The following is a 21,625-nucleotide window of genomic DNA, read 5'->3' on the forward strand; positions in this document are numbered from 1 at the left end:
TTTTTAAAGGTGTTATTTTCAGCCTGCACCACCAGAGGGAGCCGAAAGATACATCTCTGAGGTCACAATCTGAATTAAAGACTCATTTTTCAAAAACCGTCTCAAAGAGGGGAAAAAAGCAAATTATAATTCAAAATCCTCCAACAGACCGCCGCCGATTCCCGGCCACAAGACCGTGGCCTGCAATAACACGCGAGGCTCGTTCCCCCCCCCACATCCATCATCTTTTAGGTAGGCTTTTCAACCAGGAAACAATCCAGATGCACAATGGCCAGGTAAGTTGGCTCGCCAATCTATTTTAGTCCGAACAATGTTTTTTATTTCCCTCTCCAAGTGCACAGGGGGCCGATTCTAGAAGGAATGAACCGACAGATCGCTTGGGAAGAGCGTGCAGTGGCCAAAAAATTTAATTAATTAATTAAATACTAGTCTCCTTATTTTTCTTCCAGTTAACAACCCTCGCAGTATAGAAAGTCCTCGACTTAACGGCCACAACGGAGCTCAAAAATATCCATTGGCCGAGAGAGACACCTGTTTTCACAGAGTTTCGCCTCATTTTATGACAACGCTTAAGCAAATCCCTGCCATTCTTAAATCGGTAATACAGTCGTTAAGCGAATTTGGCTCCGCCCCCCCCCATTGAAGGACGGTCGCAAAAAGGGGGACTCGCTCGGGGGGGGACGGACACTGCAACCCGTCACAAACACGAATCGGTTGCCAAGCGTCCGAATTTTTATTTTTGCCATGGTCGTTCGTGTCGGAAACATGACCCCAAGTCGCTTTTTAGTGCCAGTCGCTAAGGGAGTCGTTGTAAGTCGAGGACTGCCAATACTCTTTGTGTTTTGTTATTTTAAAGGTTGGGAGGATTTTTAAAAATAATAATAGTAATACTAATAACCGAAAGACCGGATGAGAAGTACCCATTGGAAGCTCAAGTTTCTGATCGTTGGACCAACCGAAAAGATTAAATTATATATGTATATCTATCTATATATATGTATATATCAATTTCTCTATATGTACACAGATCTATGCAATATACACATTGCGGGAAATGCTCTTTTTGTGGCGGCTGTGCAGCGGACACGAGTGGCGAACAAACCAATATCACGAATTCCAGGCTTGACAAGGTAGAAACCAATCCAGCTCCCCGGGGATGGGGGTTTAAAAGCCAGATTCATAGAAAGTCACAGAATAACAAGAGTTGGAAGAGACCTTGGAGGTCATTTAGTCCAACCCCCTGGCTTCGAGAAAAGCAGAGCTCGGAATTTCAGAGGGGGAAATTGGGACGCCGGTTTGAAACCATCCCTGGTGCTGTGCTAGGAAGTTTCCTCCGTGATGCTTTCGTCGTTTGCTTTTAGGGGTGTGTTTCTCCGTTCCACCTGGCCTGGACACAGGATGAGACTCACAGGATCAGGGAAGTGTAGCCCACAGGGACAAGGCCCTGTCGGTCTCCCGAAAGGCATTTCAGCCAATCTTCATCCACCGTCTCCATCACTTGCAAGATGTCCCCTTTGCAAAAGGCCAGTTGTCCAGCGGCATCCCCTGTGTGGTCGCAGAGGGCCCGCACAGCTCTGGAAAAAGTAGAATTAGAATTGGAATTAGAATTAGAATTAGAATTAGAATTAGAATTAGAATTAGAATAGAATAAAGAAAGAATAGAATAAAGAAAGAATAGAATAGAATAGAATAGAATAGAATAGAATAAAGAACAGAATTGGAATAGAATAAAGAATAGAATAGAATGAAGAAAGAATAGAATAGAATAAAGAAAGAATAGAATAGAAGAAAGAAAGAATAGAATAGAATAAAGAACAGAATTTAACAGAATACAGAATAGAATAGAAGAATAGAAAGAATAGAATAGAATAGAATAGAATAGAATAGAATAGAATAGAATAACAGAATAGAATGAATAGAATAGAAAGAATAGAATAGAAGAAAGAATAGAATAGAATTTAACAATAGAATGAATAGAATAGAAAGAATAGAATAGAATAGAATAGAATAAAGAAAGAATAGAAGAAAGAAAGAATAGAATAGAATGGAAGAAAGAAATAATAGAATAGAAGAAAGAATAGAATAGAATTTAACAGAATACAGAATAGAATGAATAGAATAGAATAGAATAGAATAGAATAGAATAGAATAGAATAGAATAGAATGAAGAAAGAATAGAATAAAGAAAGAATAGAATAAAGAAAGAATAGAACAGAATAAAGAACAGAATTGGAATAGAAGAAAGAATAGAATAGAAGAAAGAAAGAAATAATAGAATAGAAGAAAGAATAGAATAGAATTTAACAGAATACAGAATAGAATAGAATAGAATAGAATAGAATGAAGAAAGAATAGAATAAAGAAAGAATAGAATAGAATAAAGAATAGAACAGAATAAAGAACAGAATTGGAATAGAAGAAAGAATAGAATAGAAGAAAGAAAGAATAGAATGGAAGAAAGAAATAATAGAATAGAATAAAGAATAGAATAGAATTTAACAGAATACAGAATAGAATAGAATAGAATAGAATAGAATAGAATAGAATAGAATAGAATAAACAGTTGGAAGGGACCTTGGAGGTCTTCTAGTCCAACCTTCTGCTTAGGCAGGAAATCCTACACCACTTCAAAAAAATGGTTGTCCAATGATGGTGATTGGCACAAAACCATCCAATTGGCTTTCATGCCTAAGGCAGGACTAGAACTCAGTGTCTCCTGGTGATTGGCACAAAACCATCCAATTGGCTTTCATGCCTAAGGCAGGACTAGAATTCAGAATGAATCTCAGGTGGGTGCAAATACGTAACGGTGCGCTTTGAAAAGGGGCCTGCTGGACTGGCTGGCATCCTGGGCTCTGGAGCTTTTATTCCTAACCCGCTAAGCCCTGCCCCACAGATGTGTCCCAACAAGGGCCCAACTTACTTGTAGGTCTGTAATGGGTCTGGGGGATTCTGTTCCCCATCTGCCTCCTGCCAGGACTTCTGGGCCGTGGCCCCCTTCTTTGAGAGGGCCAGCGTGTTAGCCGTGGGGCACAGCCATCTCGAGGGGCGCCTGCTGGGGATGGAGACATGGAAGGAAGAAGGGTCTTTATTCATTGCTAATATTATTAATTTCTTTCAGAAAGTGCCCCACGTATCGAAATGTCCAATGGGCATTAGAGCCTTAAAGGGTAGAGGGGAAAAACCCCCAGAAATAATGCAGTAACCAATATGTATCCCTTTGAATTTTAAATTTAATTTATTTAAAAAGAAGAATCACATTTCGGAATTCTCCCATTTGGATTGCCCAAGCTGCTAGTCCTTAGCAAGGCCACCTCCAGATGGGCAGCCAACCTTTTTCTTGTTTCATTTTTTTAAAAGCTAACCCCCCCCCCTTTTGCCACCCCAACGCCTAACCCATTTTGGGGTCATCTGCGGAGCTTATCCGGGTGCAAACTGGTGGTGGGATTCAATTTTTTACTACTGGTTCTGTGGGTGTGGCTTGGTGGGCATGGCAGGGGAAGGTTACTGCAAAATCTCCATTCCCTCCCCACCCCACTAACCTGCTTTCCAGCTCCGTTCTCCTGTGCAGGGCAACCAAAGAAGACCCAAATGATCAGCTGTGGGTGTGGCTTGGTAGGAGTGGACGTGGCTTGGTGGGCATGGCTTGGTGTGCATGGCAGGGAAGGCAAAATCCCCATTTCCTCCCCACCTCATTAACCTGCTTTCCAGCTCCATTCTCCCATGCAGGGCAAGCAAAGAACCGCCAGCCGATCAGACCCAGTGGGCGTGGCTTGGTGGGAGTGGTGTTCTATGGGCGTGGCTTGGTGGGCGTGGCAGGGGAAGGATACTATAAAATCCCCCTTCCCTCCCCACCCCACTAACCTGCTTTCCAGCTCCATTCTCCCAGGCAGGGCAACCAAAGGAGACCCAGCCAATCAGCTGGGACTCAGGAGGCGGAGAATCGACGTGGGCGGGGCCAGTCAGAGGCGGTATGGGCCAGTTCTCCAAAACGACTCAACATTCCCGCTACCGGTTCTCCAGAACCGGCTGAATCCCACCTCTGGGTGCAAACGTCCGCGCCCTCCCCGCCGCCTACCTGGACCGGGGTAGATCCAAATCCATCTCGCTCAGCGTCCCAGGAGAATTGGCTCCAAACAGCCAGCCCAGCCACCTTTCGTTCCCGTTTCCAGCCTCCGATTTCTCCTCGCCCGCTGGGCTTCCTTCCAGGTAGACTTCTCCTGCCTCAGGGGTACCCATGGCTGGCTTGGGAAGGCTCCCTGCAGCGGAGGAGTTCTCCTTCATGGCGACCCATAGCTTGGTCCACTGGGGCTTCCACCCGCCCGTCGGCTGGGCTGGGCTCTCCTCTTGGCCCGGTTGGGCCCAAGCTGTTCTCCCATTCCCACGGAGGGTGCTGGCCAGCCGTTCTTTCCAGCCCAGGAATCTCTGGGGCAGAAGCCATTCCTGAAAGGGGCTGGCTGGAGCCATGAAGCCATCTTCCAAACCATCCAAAGGAACCGGAGGTCCGGATAATTCCGGCGTGCTCAAACAGGGCCTCTCCCAACGACCGGACTCCGGTTCGGGAGACAGGGTGCTTCGCGGGATCATTGGCCGGACGGGCATGTGGCGGTGTTCGAAGAGCAGGTCCAGTTGGAAGGTGAGGACGGAAAGGGGTTGCAGCAGGAGAAGCAGCTCTTCGGCCCAACGGCGGCAGAACCGCTGGCTCAGCAGGAGGAAGGCAGTGGGCAGGTAGAGGGAGGAGACCAGTTCTGGGGTTTTTTTGGGGGAGGGTTAAAATGGCAAAAACGGGTCAGAAACACGAGAACCTTAAAGGGGATAATGAGATGATGGTTCAGTGCAGGGAGGGCGAAAAGCAGAGAAGGCAGCCAAGGGGGTGGGGGTGGGGGTTGAATTGGGGTCAAGGTGCTAGTCCACTGGGTCTCAACCTTGTCAGTTTGAAGAGAGGTTGAACTTCAGCTCCCAGAATCCCCCAGCCAGCATGGGTGGACTTCAACTCCCAGAATTCCCCAGCCAGCATCATGGGGAGAAGCCATATTGGCAGCAAATGCATCGATTTCCACATTTAAGAAGGTAAAGGTGGCTCACAATCACCCCCGACAAACCAAACCTCTTTTAAAAGGAGGAAAGGGTGGTCAGGGGGAAAGAACCATTTGATAGAGGAAGGAAGGAAGGAAGGAAGGAAGAAAGGAAGGAAGGAAGGAAGGAAGGGAGGGAAGGGAAGGAAGGGAAGGAAGGGAAGGGAGGGGGAGGGAAGGGAAGGAAGGAAGGAAGGAAGGAAGGAAGGGGAAGGAAGGAAGGAAGGAAGGAAGGAAGGAAGGAAGGAAGGAAGGAAGGAAGGAAGGAAAAAGGAAGGAAGGAAGGAAGGAAGGAAGGAAGGAAGGAAGGAAGGAAGGAAGGAAGGGAGGAAGGAAGGAAGGAAGGAAGGAAGGGAAGGAAGGAAGGGAAGGGAAGGGAAGGGAGAGGGAGGGAGGGAGGAGGAAGGAAGGAAGGAAGGAAGGAAGGAAGGAAGGAAGGAAGGAAGGAAGGAAGGAAAGGAAAAGGAGGAAGGAAGGAAGGAAAGGAAGGAAGGAAAAGGAAAGGAAGGAAGGAAGGAAGGAAGGAAGGAAAAGGAAGGAAGGAAGGAAGGAAGGAAGGAAGGAAGGAAGGAAGGAAGGAAGGAAGGAAGGAAGGAAGGAAGGGAAGGGAAGGGAAAGGAATGAAGAGGGAGGGAGGGAGGGAGGAGGAAGGAAGGAAGGAAAAGGAGGGAGGGAGGGAGGGAGGGGAAGGAAGGAAGGAAGGAAGGAAAGGAAGGAAGGAAGGAAGGAAGGAAGGAAGGAAGGAAGGAAGGAAGGAAGGAAGGAAAAAGGGAGGGAGGGAGGAAGGAAGGAAAAAGGAGGGAGGGAGGAAGGAAGGAAGGAAGGAAAGGAGGAAGGAAGGAAGGAAGGAAAAGGAGGAAGGAAGGAAGGAAAAAGGAGGAAGGAAGGAAGGAAGGAAAAAGGAAGGAAGGGAAGGAAGGAAAGAAGGAGGGAAGAAAAAGAAGAATAGCAGAATAACAAACGGAAGAGAGCTTCAAGGTCTTTTATCCAAGCAGGACCCCCTCCCCCATTCCAGACAAACGATGATCCAATCTCTTCTTTAAAAACCTGCCTTTCTGGAAAAAACGCCTCCTCCCCAATCTGACTTACCTGAGTTTCTCTGCAGCTGCATGAACCATTCCTCTACTTGCTTCAAGCTAAGGTAAGAGACATAAGAGGGGAGTATTTAACGGCCGGGTACCAGATCGGTGGTTCCGCGAATCGCGCCTGATTTTACAATTCTGTTCCGGGAAACCAGCTTCTTCTCCTCCTCCCCTTCATTTCGCTTGTCAGAATCCAGCCGGGATCCAGCTGGGCGTCGCCAAAGGGCGACCACATGACCCTGGGGATGCTGCAATCCGTCATAAATAGAAACCAATGGCCAAGCACCCCAATTTTGATCACATTACCCAGCAAAGGGTCTTCCGTGTGAAAAGCAGTCCCGATTCACTTTTTTCCCCAGGGCCGTTGTAACTTCCAACAACGTGGTTAAGTCGCAGACACACACACACACCCCGTCTCCCTTTTCGTTTTCTGTTTCTGTCCTCCTTTCGTCTTTTTTTCATCCTTTCTTTTCCTGACCTCCCCCTTTTTTTAAAAAACACACAAGAGGGACAGACAGTGGTAGGATTCCATATTTTTTTTTACTACCAGTTCCGTGGGCGTGGCTTGGTGGGCGTGGCTTGGTGGGCATGGCAGCGGAAAGATATACTGTAAAATCCTCATTCCCTCCCCACCCCACTAACCTGCTTTCCAGCTCCGTTCTCCTGGGCACGGCAACCAAAGAAGACCCAGCTGGGACGCGATGGGAGGCAGGAAATAGATGGGGTTGGCGGGGCCAATCAGAGGTGGGATTGGCTGGTTCTCCAAACTACTCAACATTTCCACTACCGGTTCTCCAGAACCGGTCAGAACCGGCTGAATACCACCTCTGGGGATAGGGTCACTCTTATCCCAAATCGGGAGCTGGTGGTAACGGCTTCGGAAACAAAACTCTCTTATTTCTAAAAACTTTTTACATCTTTCCTCTCTTTGCTCCATTCACCCATCTTGCATCCCGACTCACTTCAGAAGGCCCAGGATAAAAGCGTGGAAGCGCTGGCGGTTACTCCGGAGTGGGGCCAGCCGTGACACCCGCCAGTACAGCGCGGTAAAAGATCTGGTGTGGGGACCTGGGAAGAGAAACCTGTCAGAGCATTTGCGGCGTGACTGTTATTATGAGACAAGCCAGGAGCAAAACACAGCACGCAGACATTGAACCGTGGTTTATATGCAAGACATATCCAGAAATATACGTGGTAGGCAAATACCTGACAAGCAATCAATCTTCTTAACTCTACATGGAGAACTCTGCAATGGATACAGGACACAAGGAAAGAAAAACATGCCCTCTAATGGCTGCCTTTATATAGACACCTCTTAAAGAGGTAAAGACTTCTGTGGACCCATTCATAGTCTTAAAAGGGCAATGCCAGTGCTGACTCATCTTCATTGCATCAGACCTACATTGCATCAGCCTTACAGCAACTGGTCAGCTCTTAAATCTCAATACTTTAACAAAACCAGATCAGATCATTTTGCAACTTACTAGCTTCCAATAAATCTCAGCTGGAAAGGTATTCTTGGGTGTGAACATATCTATCTATCATCTCATTCTTTCCTTCCTTCCTTCCTTCCTTCCTTCTGTCCTTCCATATCTATCTATCGTCCTCCTTTCTTTCTGCCTTTCTTCCTTCCTTCTTGTCTTCCTTCCTTCCTTTCATATCTATCTATCTATCTATCTATCTATCTATCTATCTATCTATCTATTATCTATCTATCTATCTATCTATCTATCTCTATCTAATCTATCTATCTATCTATCTATCTATCTATCTATCTATCATCTATCTATCTATCTATCTATCTATCTATCTATCTATCTACCTACCTATCTCTCTCTCTCTCTCTCTCTCTCTCATCTCATCCATCCATCATCTCTATTATCTATCTATCTATCTATCTATCTATCTATCTATCTATCTATCTATCTATCTATCTATCTATCTATCTATCTATCTATCTATCTATCTATCTATCTATCTATCTATATCTATCTATCTATCTCTATCTATCTATCTATCTATCTATCTATCTATCTATCTATCTATCTATCTATCTATCATCTATCTATCATCTATCTATCTATCTATCTATCTATCTATCTATCATCTATCTATCTATCTATCCATCTATCTCCATCTATCTATCTCATATCTCTATCTATCATCATCTATCTATCTATCTATCTCTCTATCTATCTATCTATCTATCTATCTATCTATCTCTCTATCTCTCTCTCTCTCTCTCTCTCTGTCTATCTATCTATCTATCTATCTATCTATCTATCTATCTATCTATCTATCTATCTATCTATCTATCTATCTATCTATCTATCTATCTATCTATCATCTTCCTTCCTTCCTTCCATATCTGTCTTATCTATCTACATCAAAAGAACCCCCTCCCTCTCCTTTTCTCTCTCTCTCTTTGTGTCACACACACACATACACACACACCACAATCCCCACAAAATTGCTTCCTTCTCGCTCCGTTTCCCGCTCCCCCCCTCCCCCCATTCACTTAACCTCCTCATCCCCACCTACCTGGCCTGGCCGAAGCTTCGATGACGCTCCACGGAGAACTGGGTCGGTGTCCCGTGATGACGTCCTTCTGAAACGGCTTCAGGCCGTCGGCCACCAGGGCGTGCAAGGCGGGGCAGAGCGTGTGGAGGATCAGGTCCCCCACGTTGGGGGTGAGCTGACTGTCCCCCAGCTGGGCCTGCGCGGGAGGGAAAGGACCGTGCCAGCGCTTGGCAACAGGGGAAGAGCAATGAACATCACCTCGCCTCGGCTAATTATCCCAAATTAGCATATCCTAATCAGAGGTGGGGATTCAGGAATTGTTACTACCAGTTCTGTGGGCGTGGCTTGGTTTGGCGTGACTTGGTGGGCGCGGCAGGGGAAAGGACACTGCAAAATCTCCGTTCCCTCCACACCCCACTCACCTGCTTTCCAGCTCCATTCTCCTGTGCAGGGCAACCAAAGAAGACCCAGCCAATCAGCTGGGACTTGAGAGGCGGAGAAGAGATGGGGGCGGAGCCAGTCAGAGGCGGTATTGGCCAGTTCTCCGAACTACTCAACATTGCCGCGACCGGTTCTCTAGAACCGGTCCGAACCGGGTGAATAACCACCTCTGATCCTATTTAAGACGCACATCCTGCCCAACGTTTTAAACAAGGAGTAAAAGAATCCTAATTTTTGGCTTCCAGCCGAGCAGCCGAAAGGGACCAACCGAACCGCGGAATGCTCTTGTTTGCAACGGACACAAGTCAGAAGTTTTTGTGTCCTGTTTAGATTCCACTCTTTATTGGGCATGCAGCGATTCCTCGACTTACAACAGTTTGTTTAGTGACCGTCCCGGTTTTACAGCCACATGGGATAAAAGGGGACTCTGGGCCATTTTTCACCCTTACGACCATCGCAACTTTGCAAGCGGCTGGTATTGATGACCGCCGCAGCATTCCCCACGGGGGTGTGTGTGTGTGTCACGCGATCCTCTTTTGCGACCGCCCAACAAGCAAACGTCCACGGGGAAATCCAGATTCGCTTAACGACTGGGTGACTAACCTAACCTTCCCTGCAGGGATCCACTTAACGGTGGCCAGAAAGGTCATAAAATGTGGCCTAAAACAAAAAAAAAAGCGACTTCACAACTGTCTCGCTTAAGCAGCAGAAATGTCGGGCTCCGTCGCGGTCATAAGTCGATGACCGCTTGCAACTGTGGAGTTGGAATTGCATCACCCCAAGGTGGCATTTATTCAGCGTAGCCTACTTCACAGGGTGGTTGTGTGGACAAATGGGCGTAAGGGACTGACCTTTTGAACGAGGTTCCTGGCGGCGCTGAAATGAGCCACGATCTTGTCCACGGAAGCGCTGACGGCCACCAGCAGCGCTAGAAAGAAAGAAGGAGGGAAGTGAGGAAGAGGGTGTTGGAGCGGGAACAAGCCCTGGGTCCCCGGAATTTGGATGGACTCTGTTAAGTTAAGCCACACGAGGGCTTTGGGTTCGAAAATGGTTGTTTACAGCCTATTTAATGATATCCGTGATCGCCGCTGCAAGGTTTGCTTTTGCTCCAAACAGGAAAGATAAAAGAAATCCCTGGTGAAGATGACGTATTAAAAAAAAGATTTGGACTTGTGCCGAGAGGGATGAATTCACTTTGGAAATGAAAGACAAAAATGAAACAGAATACTACAAAGTACGGGATAAAATTCTATCAATGGTGGGGGGTGGTGGAAAGGAAGGATCTAGAATCAAAAGATAGGAGGGTTAGCAGAACGGATGAGCAGAAATAGAAAATGTTATATAAATGTATATATAAAACATGTGCCTTTTGCCATAATATGTATGGCAGACAGGATTGTCGGGACAATCACACCACGTCCAATGTTTTTAACAATGTATTCAATATCTTTTTTGTAAAAAAAAATTGTAAAAAAAATTGCTGTTCATAGATGCACCCATTTGCCCATTTAAAGGTTACCTGAACAAGACTTTTAATAACATGTAGAATTCTTTCTTTCTTTCTTTCTTTCTTTCTTTCTTTCTTTCTTTCTTTCTTTCTTTCTTTCTTTCTTTCTTTCTTTCTTTCTCTCTCTCTTCTCTTCCTTCCTTCCTTCCTTCCTTTCTCTCTCTCTCTCCTCCTACCTCTCTATCCATCCCACTCTCCCTTTATCTTTGTCTACCCATCATATCTTCCTTTCTTCCTTTTATCTGTCTATCTATTTATCTCTCTCTCTCTCTCTCTCTCTCTCTCTCTCTCTATCTATCTATCTATCTATCTATCTATCTATCTATCTATCTATCTATATATCTCCTTCCCTTCCTTCTTTCTTTCCTTCCATATCTGTCTATCTATCTGTCTGTCTATTTTCCTTCTTTCCTTCTATCTATCTATCTATCTATCTATCTATCTATCTATCATCTATCTATCTATCTATCTATCATCTGTCTATCTATCTATCATCATATCTTCCTTCCTATCTATCTATCTATCTATCTATCTGTCTCTCCGTCCTGTTTGTCTATCTTTCCTTCCATCCTTCCATGTCCGTCTATCTATCTATCTTCCATCCTTCCATATCTATCTATCTATCTATCTATCTATCTATCTATCTATCTATCTATCTATCTATCTATCTATCTATCTATCATTCTATCATTCTATCATTCTATCATCTATCGTCTCCTTCCTTCATATCTTCCTACCAACCTACCTACCTACCTACAATCTTACCTTTTTTCTGTTGTCGAAGCTGTGTAGAGACCGCATCTCCTGTCCTCCCTGGGCATCCTTGGAGTGAGACCCCAGCAAAGGACTGAGAATGTCGAACTAGGAAAGAAAAGAAAGAAAAAAAGGGGGGGAAAGTGGAGAACGTAAGAATTAACCTGCCTTAACATGCTGACTTGCTCCTCTGTGGGCAGGATTTGTGAATTATCGAATTATTTAACTTTCTGTCCTCCCTCCCCTGCTCCTCCCTTGCTTTTTCTTCATCCCAGGGTCAGGTTCTTTTCCTTCTCTTCCTAGTGTATGTTTAAAACTTGGCCAGATCCATAGAAAAAGACAGTGTCAGATTTAGGCCTACTTATCTAGGGTGATCTGGGTTTAATTCCAGGTGACCAGCCAAGTCCAAACAATGTCCCTTTGCAATGCAATGCCAGACTGTTTTTTTGTTTTTGTTTTTTAAATCGAAGTTTTCCCAAGCGTGGCGACTTAAAAGACACATGGACTTCAAGTCCCAGAATTCTATGCTGGCTGGGGAATTCTGGGAGTTGAAGTCGATGCATCTTCAAGTTGCATAGAAAACTCCGGTCTAGGTTGGGAAAACTCTAGATTTAAATATTGCAATACGGGAAGATATTCCAAGGCTGGTTTTTTTTTTACTTTCCAGCTTTCTCGCCAAGACTACCTCCCCCTCTTTGGGGCGAAGCTTCCTCTGTTTTTAGGGTCCTCCCCTCCCCCTCTCAAAAAGACAGGACCCCCCTTTGGAAAGATCGCAAAGCGCCATCGAGGAAGAGGGGGGAGAGGCTTACGTTGCCGAGGGGCTCCCGAGTCCTTGGCGCTCATAGCTTTCCCCCAGGGACCCTTTCCACCCCGCTTTCCCAGGGGGTCTCGGGCTCCAAGTGACAGCTCAGGCACCTGGTGGGTGGGGAAAGCTAAGATGGGGAAGGATTTGCTGGAGGGGAAGAAAGGGGAGAACAGGACGGCCAGATCGGGACTGCTGAGGAAGGGGAGCAGGCTTCGAGCCGGCGGGGAATACGCCCCGACGGGCGAGAGACGGACAGGGAGGTCCGGAGACACCGCGTCGAAAAGCGGTCCCTGCCGGGTTGCCAATAAGCAAACGTCTTCGCAGGAGAGAGTTTTCAGCCTTGGACAAAAGGCCGTTGCTGACGGGTCAGGGGGCAGCGGAGCCACGTTCCCCAAGCTGGGAGGGTGGGGAAGGAGAGAAGAGGGTCCAGCAGCCTGCCCCCTTGCTGGGGGGAAAGGGACGAGGAGACCCCGAGGCCGAGGGAGGAGCTGGTGAGCTGCAGGCAGTTGGGAACGAAGGACGAGAAACGCAGGAAGACGCCGCGACGTCAAGAATCCCGAAAAAAAAAAAAAATAGCAACCGGGGTTTGAGACAAGAACCAGATGGATGGAGGATTTTGGGGGTGGCGGGGTGGTGAAATAAATATTGGGGAGCCAGTGGAGAACACGAGGATGGTGCAGAAAGAAATAAAAGTGGGGGTGGGAACAGCAGCAGGAAAGGGGTCCAAAAGCCAGGTGCAGGTTGCAAAGACAGGAGGGAGGGAAGGAAGAGAGAATATGAGAAGGAAAAAAAAATAACCGTTAATTTTGGACACCACAATAAAACAGACATATCATTGGGTGGGGGAGGGGGGAGGCGCAGCCCACCCACCCACAAAGCCAACACCTCCACCACCCCACACTATTTGGAAGCCTGGAATTTGGACTACAATCCCCTTCATCCTCGGCTGGAGGACAGCTTCCTGATTACTCTCTGAAGCCCAAAGCAAAGTAGAAATTGAGAGGATGGCGAGGGAAGTATCCCTGCAGGAATATAGAGGTTAAAAACAGCCCCCTCCCATGCCAAAACAAGGGGGGGCTACACTCTGCTTGCCCCCCACCCCCCCCACAGCATCATCACACCCCACTAGGGATTCCTGAGAGGACGAGAGCCAAGCCACCGTTAAACCCTGATTGTTTCCTGCTGACGAAAGGAAGCAAAATTCAGATTACCTTTTTTTTTTAGTGTGTTTGTGAGGGGCAGGAAACTTCCTCTGTTTTTTTTTTGAACAGGAAAAAAAAAAGGCAGCTAATTCGGGTTCCTGAATTCGGGATCTCTCCGTCCCTCCTGCCAAACCCTTCCAACCCCTCTGGCTCCTTAAATAAAGGCAGGAAGCGAGCTGGCAAACAACATCCAAGTTTGTTTTGCCGGAAAGGTGAAGAAGGTTCGGAAGCAAAGAACAACGAAAGAGAAAGTGAATTCCCGGAGAAGCAATTTAAAAAAATAAAAAATTAATCCACTTGCAGGGACGATGGGAGGAGCATTCAGGAAAGGAAAAAAGAAGAAGAGAAAACAAGGAAGCAAAAAAAAAAACAGCCGAAAATCACCAGCAAACTTCCTGGTTTGTTTTTTTAAAAAATATTATTATTATTAGTATTCATTATAATCATTGCCTAACTATTATATAATTGCAAAGTTGTTAACCAGTTGTTCAGGCTGGTTTGGGCTTTTTTTTTTAATCCCTCGCCTATCTAAGCTTTGTAGTATTATAATTATTGCCTGATTATTGATTAGCATAGATAAAATATGGTGAGATTATATCATTGCAAAGTTGTTAACCAGTTGTTCAGGCTGGTTTGGGCATTTTTTTTATCCCTCACCTATCTAAGCTTTGTAGTATTATAATTATTGCCTGATTATTGATTAGCATAGATAAAATATGGTGAGATTATATAATTGCAAAGTTGTTAACCAGTTGTTCAGGCTGGTTTGGGCATTTTTTTTATCCCTCACCTATCTAAGCTTTGTAGTATTATAATTATTGCCTGATTATTGATTAGCATAGATAAAATATGGTGAGATTATATAATTGCAAAGTTGTTAACCAGTTGTTCAGGCTGGTTTGGGCATTTTTTTATCCTCACCTATCTAAGCTTTGTAGTATTATAATTATTGCCTGATTATTGATTAGCATAGATAAAATATGGTGATATTATATCATTGCAAAGTTGTTAACCAGTTGTTCAGGCTGGTTTGGGCATTTTTTTTATCCCTCACCTATCTAAGCTTTGTAGTATTATAATTATTGCCTGATTATTGATTAGCATAGATAAAATATGGTGAGATTAAATAGGATAAAGCGCTTAGGGACTTAATGCTTATCGCAGATCGTTAAATGGCTGTGTACAGATGTGGGAAAAGGAAAAAAAAATTTTTGGTCTTCTTCTTGTATCCTAAGTCTCCTTTGATGCGAGGATGCCTTTGGGATGGGCGTTCAAATCTCCTGTTGATAGGGAGATTTGCGACGGTTCACTTAATGACCAAAGTTACAACAGCATTGGAAAAAAAGCGACGTGGGGCTATGTTTCACACTGGTGACCGTTGCAATGAAAGCCCGATTCCCTTAAGCACCGTGTGACTGACTTAAGAACTGCAGGGATCCCCTCGAACAGAAGTGGCAAGGAAGGTCGTAAAAGGGAGCAAAACTCCCCTAGTGACGGTCTCGCTTTGCAACGGAAATTTTGAGCTCGACTGTGGCGTGTAAGTCGAGAACTACCTGCCTAGAGCTCTGTCTGTTGATCTCAGCATCCTGGCTTATCATTGTCTCCTTTTAATGACCCCCATAATCCCTTGCGGGGTGGAGTCGAGGCAACTGAATGGAGCTGAGTGTTTTACTGGCCGGATGCCCTTCCTGTTGCTGATGTGGAGTTTTGTTCAGCAGATAATATTCTCATCGTGCCGAGAGAGAGAAATATTTGCCTCTATCGAGGATTGAGCTCACAGCCTCCTGATTGTGAGGCGAGAGAATCCTTGTTTATATTCCTAATTGTTCCAGTTGTCAATCAAGATAAGGAGGATCATCTTACCTTTAGGGGCCTCCCTGTCTCCTGTCTCTGCCATCCTACAGATGTTGGGATCCCACCTTTCCTCGGGTTCAGTCTCCAAGGGTCTCCCAAGCTGTTTTGGCTTGACTCCTACATCTTCTCCCTCGTCAGAACCTCCTTCTACAATTGGCTGTAGACCCGGGCGAGGCCTCTTCACCCGGGGCGGGATTTCCTTCACGCCCCACGAGTGTCCATTGGCCGCGGGCTCCGAGTCGCTCGTCTCTTGCCCGGTGTGACCGTCAGGGACCCCTTGACCAAGATGCCCACGGTGGTGGCTTGGGTTGCCCGCCTTGGTGCCCCCTTGGCTGTTCTGCTTCCGATGACGGAGGTCCTTGAACGTGATAACCCCTCGTTGGAGACCGAGGGTAGGAGGAGAAGTTTCCACCAGGGAAGTGGACAACTTGGTGGTCTCCTGGCCAGTTTCCCAGGAGAGCTCGTGACATGGAGGCATCTCGGTGTCCGGAGAAAAGACAATCAGCCAATCGCTTTGGTCCTTCTTGGGCGGCGCGGAGGCCATCTTCTTCCTCTTCTGAGCCAACTCATGGAAGGAGGTGATGATCTTCTTAGATGTTTCTCCTTGGGGTTCACCGCGGTGGATCTGGTGCTCCGCACGTTCAGGAGGGGCCACCTCTGGAAGTGGCTTCCCCCCTTCACTTCTTCTCAACCCCTGAAGACCCTTTTTGGTCCGAGGGGGAATCGGAGGAGGCACGCCTCCGAAACGAGACCCTGCTGGCGTGGCTCGGTTGGAGTTGATGTCTACTTGGCCCAAGGAGATGCTGCTGGGCTCGACCTGATGGGCTGGGAGAGCGTTGCAGTTGGAATCTACCTCCGGGCCACAAGGGGGGACCACTGGCACCGCAGGAGGTGCCCTGCAGGGGCGGACAGGGGGTGGAACAAGAGGAGGAACCTTGACGGACCCAGTTTGAGAAGATCCAACTGGGCTTCCTGGACAAGGAGAAGAGTTGTCCGATAGAGATTCCGGTGAGCTGCTGCTGTACAAGCTGTCTGGACTATCCCAGATATGGGCCTCAGGATGTTCAACCCTGGGGACGTTAAGGTTTGGACCTCTCTCTTGGTGGTGGGCCAGAACATTCTGCGTGTCCTCCAAGGGGACAATATTCGGTTGGATTTCTGGACTGCGGGCCTCTTCAGCAGGGAAGGGCTTGCAGTACACCGAGACAGGAGATTCGTCTAAGCTGAGATCCGAGCAGCTGCTGATGGATGAAGACGTTGGGTCTGAAGGAGATGCTTCCTCCTCCTCCTCCTCTTCCTCCTCCTCCTCCACCTCTTCTTCTTCATCATCATTGACGGTTGGGCGGTTGGTCAAGGAAGACAGAGTCTGGAGGCCCTGCTTGACCTCAGATGATACCGGGTGAGCCTCACAACACCGGCAAGGCAACGATGGGTTGTTGGAGTTGGCGTCCACCAGGCTTGGGACCAGTTGGCCACCACGTTCCTCGCATTCGTGGCAACCCACTTGTTCCCTGGATGGCCCCAAGGTGTTGACGTCCTCCTGAAGTTCTGGCCGCCTCGAGAGGTGGAGCCCCAAGGAGATGTGCTGCAAGTGAACGTGGTTTAAGTTGCAAACCAAGCTTTTTTTGGGAGACTGCATGGTTCCTGGGCACGCAGAGAGTGCAAGGGCCCGTCTGGAGATTCGGCACCGTTTTTCCTGAAAAGGAAGATCAGAAAAGACAAAGGTAGGAAAAAAAACAGGTGGGGAGGATGGATATCACTGCTTGGTCTACTTCCCCTCTCGACATCCAGTGTTTCTGAACCTCAAGAACTTTAACATAGGTGGACTTCAAGTCCCAGGATGTCCCAGCCAGCAAGCACCCCTTCTCCGTCTGTTTATCTATTCCTTCCTTCCTGCTTTCCTTCCTTCCTTCCTGTTTTCATCTGTTGATCTGTTCCTTCTTTCCATCCTTCCTTCCACCTCCATGTGCATATATCTACCTTCATGCCTTTCATCTCCATCTGTATCTATCTATTCCTTCCTTCCTTCCCTTTCCATTTGTATCTATGTATTCCTTCTTTCCTTTTTCATCTGTGTATCTGCTCCTTTCCTTCTATCCTTCCTTCCATCTCCATGTGCATGTATCTATCTTCCTGCCTCTTGTCTCCATCTCCATCTGTATCTGTTCCTTCCTTCCAACTCATCTCCATCTGTATTTATCTATTCCTTCCTTCCTTCCCAATCTCTCCTTTCCCTTCCTTTCTTCTCAATTCCTCTCTCCTCCCTCCCTCCCTCTTTCCTTTCCTTCCTTCTTTCCTTCCTTCCTTCCTTCCTTCCTTCCTTCCTTCCTTCCTTCCTTCCTTCCTTCCTTCCTTCCTTCCTTCCTTCCTTCCCAGTTCTTCTCCTTGTCCTCCTTCATTCCTTCTCAATTCCTCCCTCCCTCCCTCCTTTGCTTTCTTCCTTCCTTCCTTCCCAATTCTTCTCCTTTTCCTTCCTTTCTTCTCAATTCCTCTCTCCTCCCTCCTTCCCTCCTTTCCTTCCTTCCTTCCTTCCCAATTCTTCTCCTTTTCCTTCCTTCCTTCTCAATTCCTCTCTCCTCCCTCCCTTCCTTCCCATGAGCTCATTCTCCCACCCTCCCACCCCCTCCCCAAAACCCATTTGCAACTTAAATATCGACGGATGTAATCTGTGTGTTGGGCATAGGCAGTGCGCTAAGATAGATAGACAGATAGACAGACAGACAGATAGATAGATAGATAGATATAGACAGATAGATAGATAGATAGATAGATAGATAGATAGATAGATAGATAGATAGATAGATAGATAGATAGATGATAGACAGATAGATAGATAGATAGATAGATAGATAGATAGATAGATAGATAGATAGATAGATAGATAGATAGATAGATAGATAGATAGATAGATAGATAGATAGATAGATAGATAGATAGATAGATAGATAGATAGATAGATAGATATAGATAGATAGATAGATAGATAGATAGATAGATAGATAGATAGATAGATAGATAGATAGATAGATAGATAGATAGATAGATAGATAGATAGATAGATAGATAGATAGATAGATAGATAGATAGATGATAGATATAGATAGATAGATATAGATAGATATAGATAGATATAGATATAGATAGATAGATAGATAGATGATAGATAGATAGATAGATAGATTGATAGATAGATAGATAGATAGATAGATAGATAGATAGATAGATAGATAGATAGAGAGAGAGAGAGAGAGAGAGAGATGATAGAGATATAGAGATAGAGATAGAGATATATAGATATAGATTTCCCAAGCTATTTCCACACTCGGCTTGTTCACCGTTTCCTTTCCAAAGCTCTTCCCATCCCCCACCCAATCAATGCATCCTAAACATCAGGACCATCGTGCCTGCAGAAGTATGTACAGAGTCCTTTTCGAGACCCTTGAGTGCCAATTCCCCCTTCCGCAGGTAGACTGCTCTTGACTGGGGAGGCTCTCCCCAAAGCGAACGACCCGACACTAAAAGTGATTTGCAAGCATGCTAAAGACCCAGCAGGTTGTGTCTGTTTCAACTGCGCAGATGGGGAGACAGGCTGTTGTTTGCCGTGTCTTGTTCAACCTTCACCAATTGAAGAAGAGAAATTGGGGTTCTCATGACAACAAGGATGTCGGGTGGCAGGCCCCCTCCCCCTCCAGCTCCCTCCCTGTTTACAGATGTCTGTCTGTCTCTCCCTTTCTCTTCCCTTCCCTTCCCTTCCCTTCCTTCCTTCCTATCTGTGTTTTTCTATCTATGTATCTATCTATCATCTATCATCTATCCATATTCTTCCTTCTTTCCTTCCTTCCTTCCTCCCTCCCTCTTCCTTCTCCATCCACCCACCCCACCCACCCACCCATCCATCCATATCTATCAATCTAATCTAATCTAATCTAATCTAATCTAATCTAATCTGTCTATCTATCTATCTATCTATCTATCTATCTATCTATCTATCTATCTCCTTTCTTTCCTTCCTCTTCCTCATCCATCTATCCATCCATATCTATCAATCTAATCTATCTATCATCTATCTATCTATCTATCTATCTATCTATCATCTATCTATTTTCCTTTCCTTCCGTTTCTTTGATCCATCCATCTATCATCATCTATCTATCTATCTATCTATCTATCTATCTATCTATATCTACTTTTCCTGTTTCTATCATCCATTCCATCCATCCATTCCCTTCCTCTTCCATTCCATCCATCCATCCATCCATCCATCATCCATCCATCATCCATCCATCATCCATCCATCCATCCATCCATCCATCCATCTATCTATCTATCTATCTATCTATCTATCTATCTATCTATCTATCTATCTATCTATCTTCTATCTATCTATCTATCTATCTATCTATCTATCTTCCTTTCCTTCTTCTATTTCTATTATCCATCCATCCATCCATCTCATCCATCTATCTATCTATCCATCTATCATCCATCCATCTATCTATCTATCTATCTATCTATCTATCTATCTATCTATCTATTCTATCTATCTATCTATCTATCTATCTATCTATCTATCTATCTATCTATCTATCTATCTATCTATCTATCTAAAAACCAAAAATCAAGAAAGGTAAAAACATTATTTGCAATTATTCCCAAAGCCCTTTGCACACTACAAAAACAAATAATAATTTTGAGATCCATTCTCTCTCTGATCTGGCGTTTGGCCACTTCTGATTGTAGCTGCTTTGCAAATCTGCTTCCTTTGCAAACAGAAGAAGAAGAAGAAAACAACCCTGTCTGGAAAACCAGCCTTTTAAAGATCCTTCCAAGGGCCTTCTCAAAAAATAATATATGTATTTCCCATATGTATACAATCCAGGTGTTGGGTTACCTGCAGTGGCTGGAAATTGCATTTTCACAACCTTTGGGCTTGGCAGAGCAGAGAAAGAGATAAAATAACATTTTCAACCCTGAACAGACCCATTATATTGGAATCAAGTCCGAATTACTGACACGGTTGTACGAATACGGCTTGGCTTGTATCCAGAATATCAGCTCCACGGAGTAAACCCTGCTTCAGCTAACGGTGTGAGGCCCACACAACTGTAGACCCCACTTTTTAAAATTTTAATTCCACCCTGTAATAAGGCCCTCTGCACGAGCCCAGAGGGCGCTCATTCTTTGGCTTTGATGTTACGGGCATCCATTTGGTTGCTAAATACCTTTGATGGGCAAGTTTCCCACGCCCTCAAATCTCAGTTCCTCACTTTGATATTGGGGTTCAGCTCTGTTTTTGGGGCAGAGCACAATCAGAGGAGGAAAATTAGCAGGGGGGACATTTGAACCAGGCTCTGGGCCTGAGATCACAGCTCAAAGTCCAGGAAAAAACCTCCCTGGGAAGGAAACAACAGACCGAAATGACCGGCTCAAATAATTTTACCATGTTTCTAGGTGGGTTTGTGGTGGTTTTTTGGGGGGGGTTGCTTTTCTGCAGGCAGCTACTGCAGAGATGACACTGCAGGCAGCCTTCCAACCAGTAAAGAAGAAGGGTGAACCCTTCCCTTCCCACTCTTACTCCTGCCCTCCCCACACCGCCAAATAAAACCCAGATGGCAGAGAAGGTCTGGGATGCCTCGAGATTTCGGGACTGCCCCTTGGAAGAAATGGTGTGTGTGGGGGGTGGGAGGTGAAAGAGGGGAGACTGGGGAAAGGTCTTTGGGGTGTGTCCAGAGTTCGAATGGCGACAGCTTCGCCTCCTCCAACAGCCTCCCCCCTCCCTCCCCGTCACAAACAAACAAACGACTTGGGAAGCAATGCAGAGGTTGGATGCATCTGGAGCAGGGATGCACATTGAAAAAAAAGGAAAGGAAGAAAAAGAATAAGGAAGCAGGTGAGACATACCTGAAGGATGCTCAGAGGTAGCGGGGGCGGGGGGAGGCAGGGGTTTCCCCAGCCTGGAAAACAAACCAGGATCTGTCTTGGTTTATTTCCTGGTCCTGTCACTCATCTCTCCATCCATCCATCCCTCGCTGGCATTTCCAAGCACAAAGCCAGCATGGTTTTTTTGGGTGGGTGGGTGGGTGGGTGGGAGGGAAGGAGGGGGCTGCTGCTGGGGGTTGGCCTCAAGGACACTCACCTGCCTCAGGCGTTGTCTGTCCGTCTGTCCTTCCCTGATGTCTGCTGCACAGTTTGGTCCAGCCCAGCCCAGCCCTGCGGACTGAGCTCACCCCAGCAACGCAGAAGAGGAGGAGGAGGAGGAGCTAAAGGCAGCTCGCATTGCAATGTCTCCCCCACCCCTTATTTAACGCTTACCGTGCTGGATTAAATCAACGTCTCCGGGAAAGAGATGCCAAAGGGAACCCCCGGAGGTCATCCAGCTCAACCTC

The 21,625-nt window shown here is 46.1% G+C and overlaps 1 protein-coding gene across 8 annotated transcripts; it reads right to left on the bottom strand.

The window, feature by feature from the left end:
- Positions 1-106: 106 nt before the first annotated feature.
- RUSC1 (RUN and SH3 domain containing 1) lies at positions 107-21,447 on the bottom strand. Of its 8 annotated transcripts, none has more exons than XM_087943639.1 (11): positions 21,376-21,447; positions 15,249-16,935; positions 12,188-12,679; positions 11,391-11,486; positions 9,970-10,046; positions 8,699-8,903; positions 7,120-7,225; positions 6,165-6,211; positions 4,079-4,748; positions 2,924-3,055; positions 107-1,574 (listed from the first exon to the last, which is right to left on the bottom strand). In XM_087943639.1, exons 2-11 carry the CDS (start codon positions 16,876-16,878, stop codon positions 1,406-1,408), a joined length of 3,624 nt encoding a protein of 1,207 aa, XP_087799765.1. In that variant the 5' UTR covers positions 16,879-16,935; positions 21,376-21,447; the 3' UTR covers positions 107-1,405. The 8 variants fall into 8 exon arrangements, with proteins under 8 accessions (XP_087799765.1, XP_087799764.1, XP_087799763.1 ...); XM_087943638.1 differs by having other exon boundaries at positions 2,924-3,052; positions 8,699-8,873; positions 21,376-21,446; XM_087943637.1 differs by having other exon boundaries at positions 8,699-8,873; positions 21,376-21,446.
- Positions 21,448-21,625: the final 178 nt, after the last annotated feature.

Source organism: Notechis scutatus, chromosome 14 (assembly GCF_049901735.1).
Source record: "Notechis scutatus isolate UNSWTSFEM ecotype Mainland chromosome 14, rNotScu1.2, whole genome shotgun sequence".
Classification (NCBI taxonomy): domain Eukaryota; kingdom Metazoa; phylum Chordata; class Lepidosauria; order Squamata; family Elapidae; genus Notechis; species Notechis scutatus.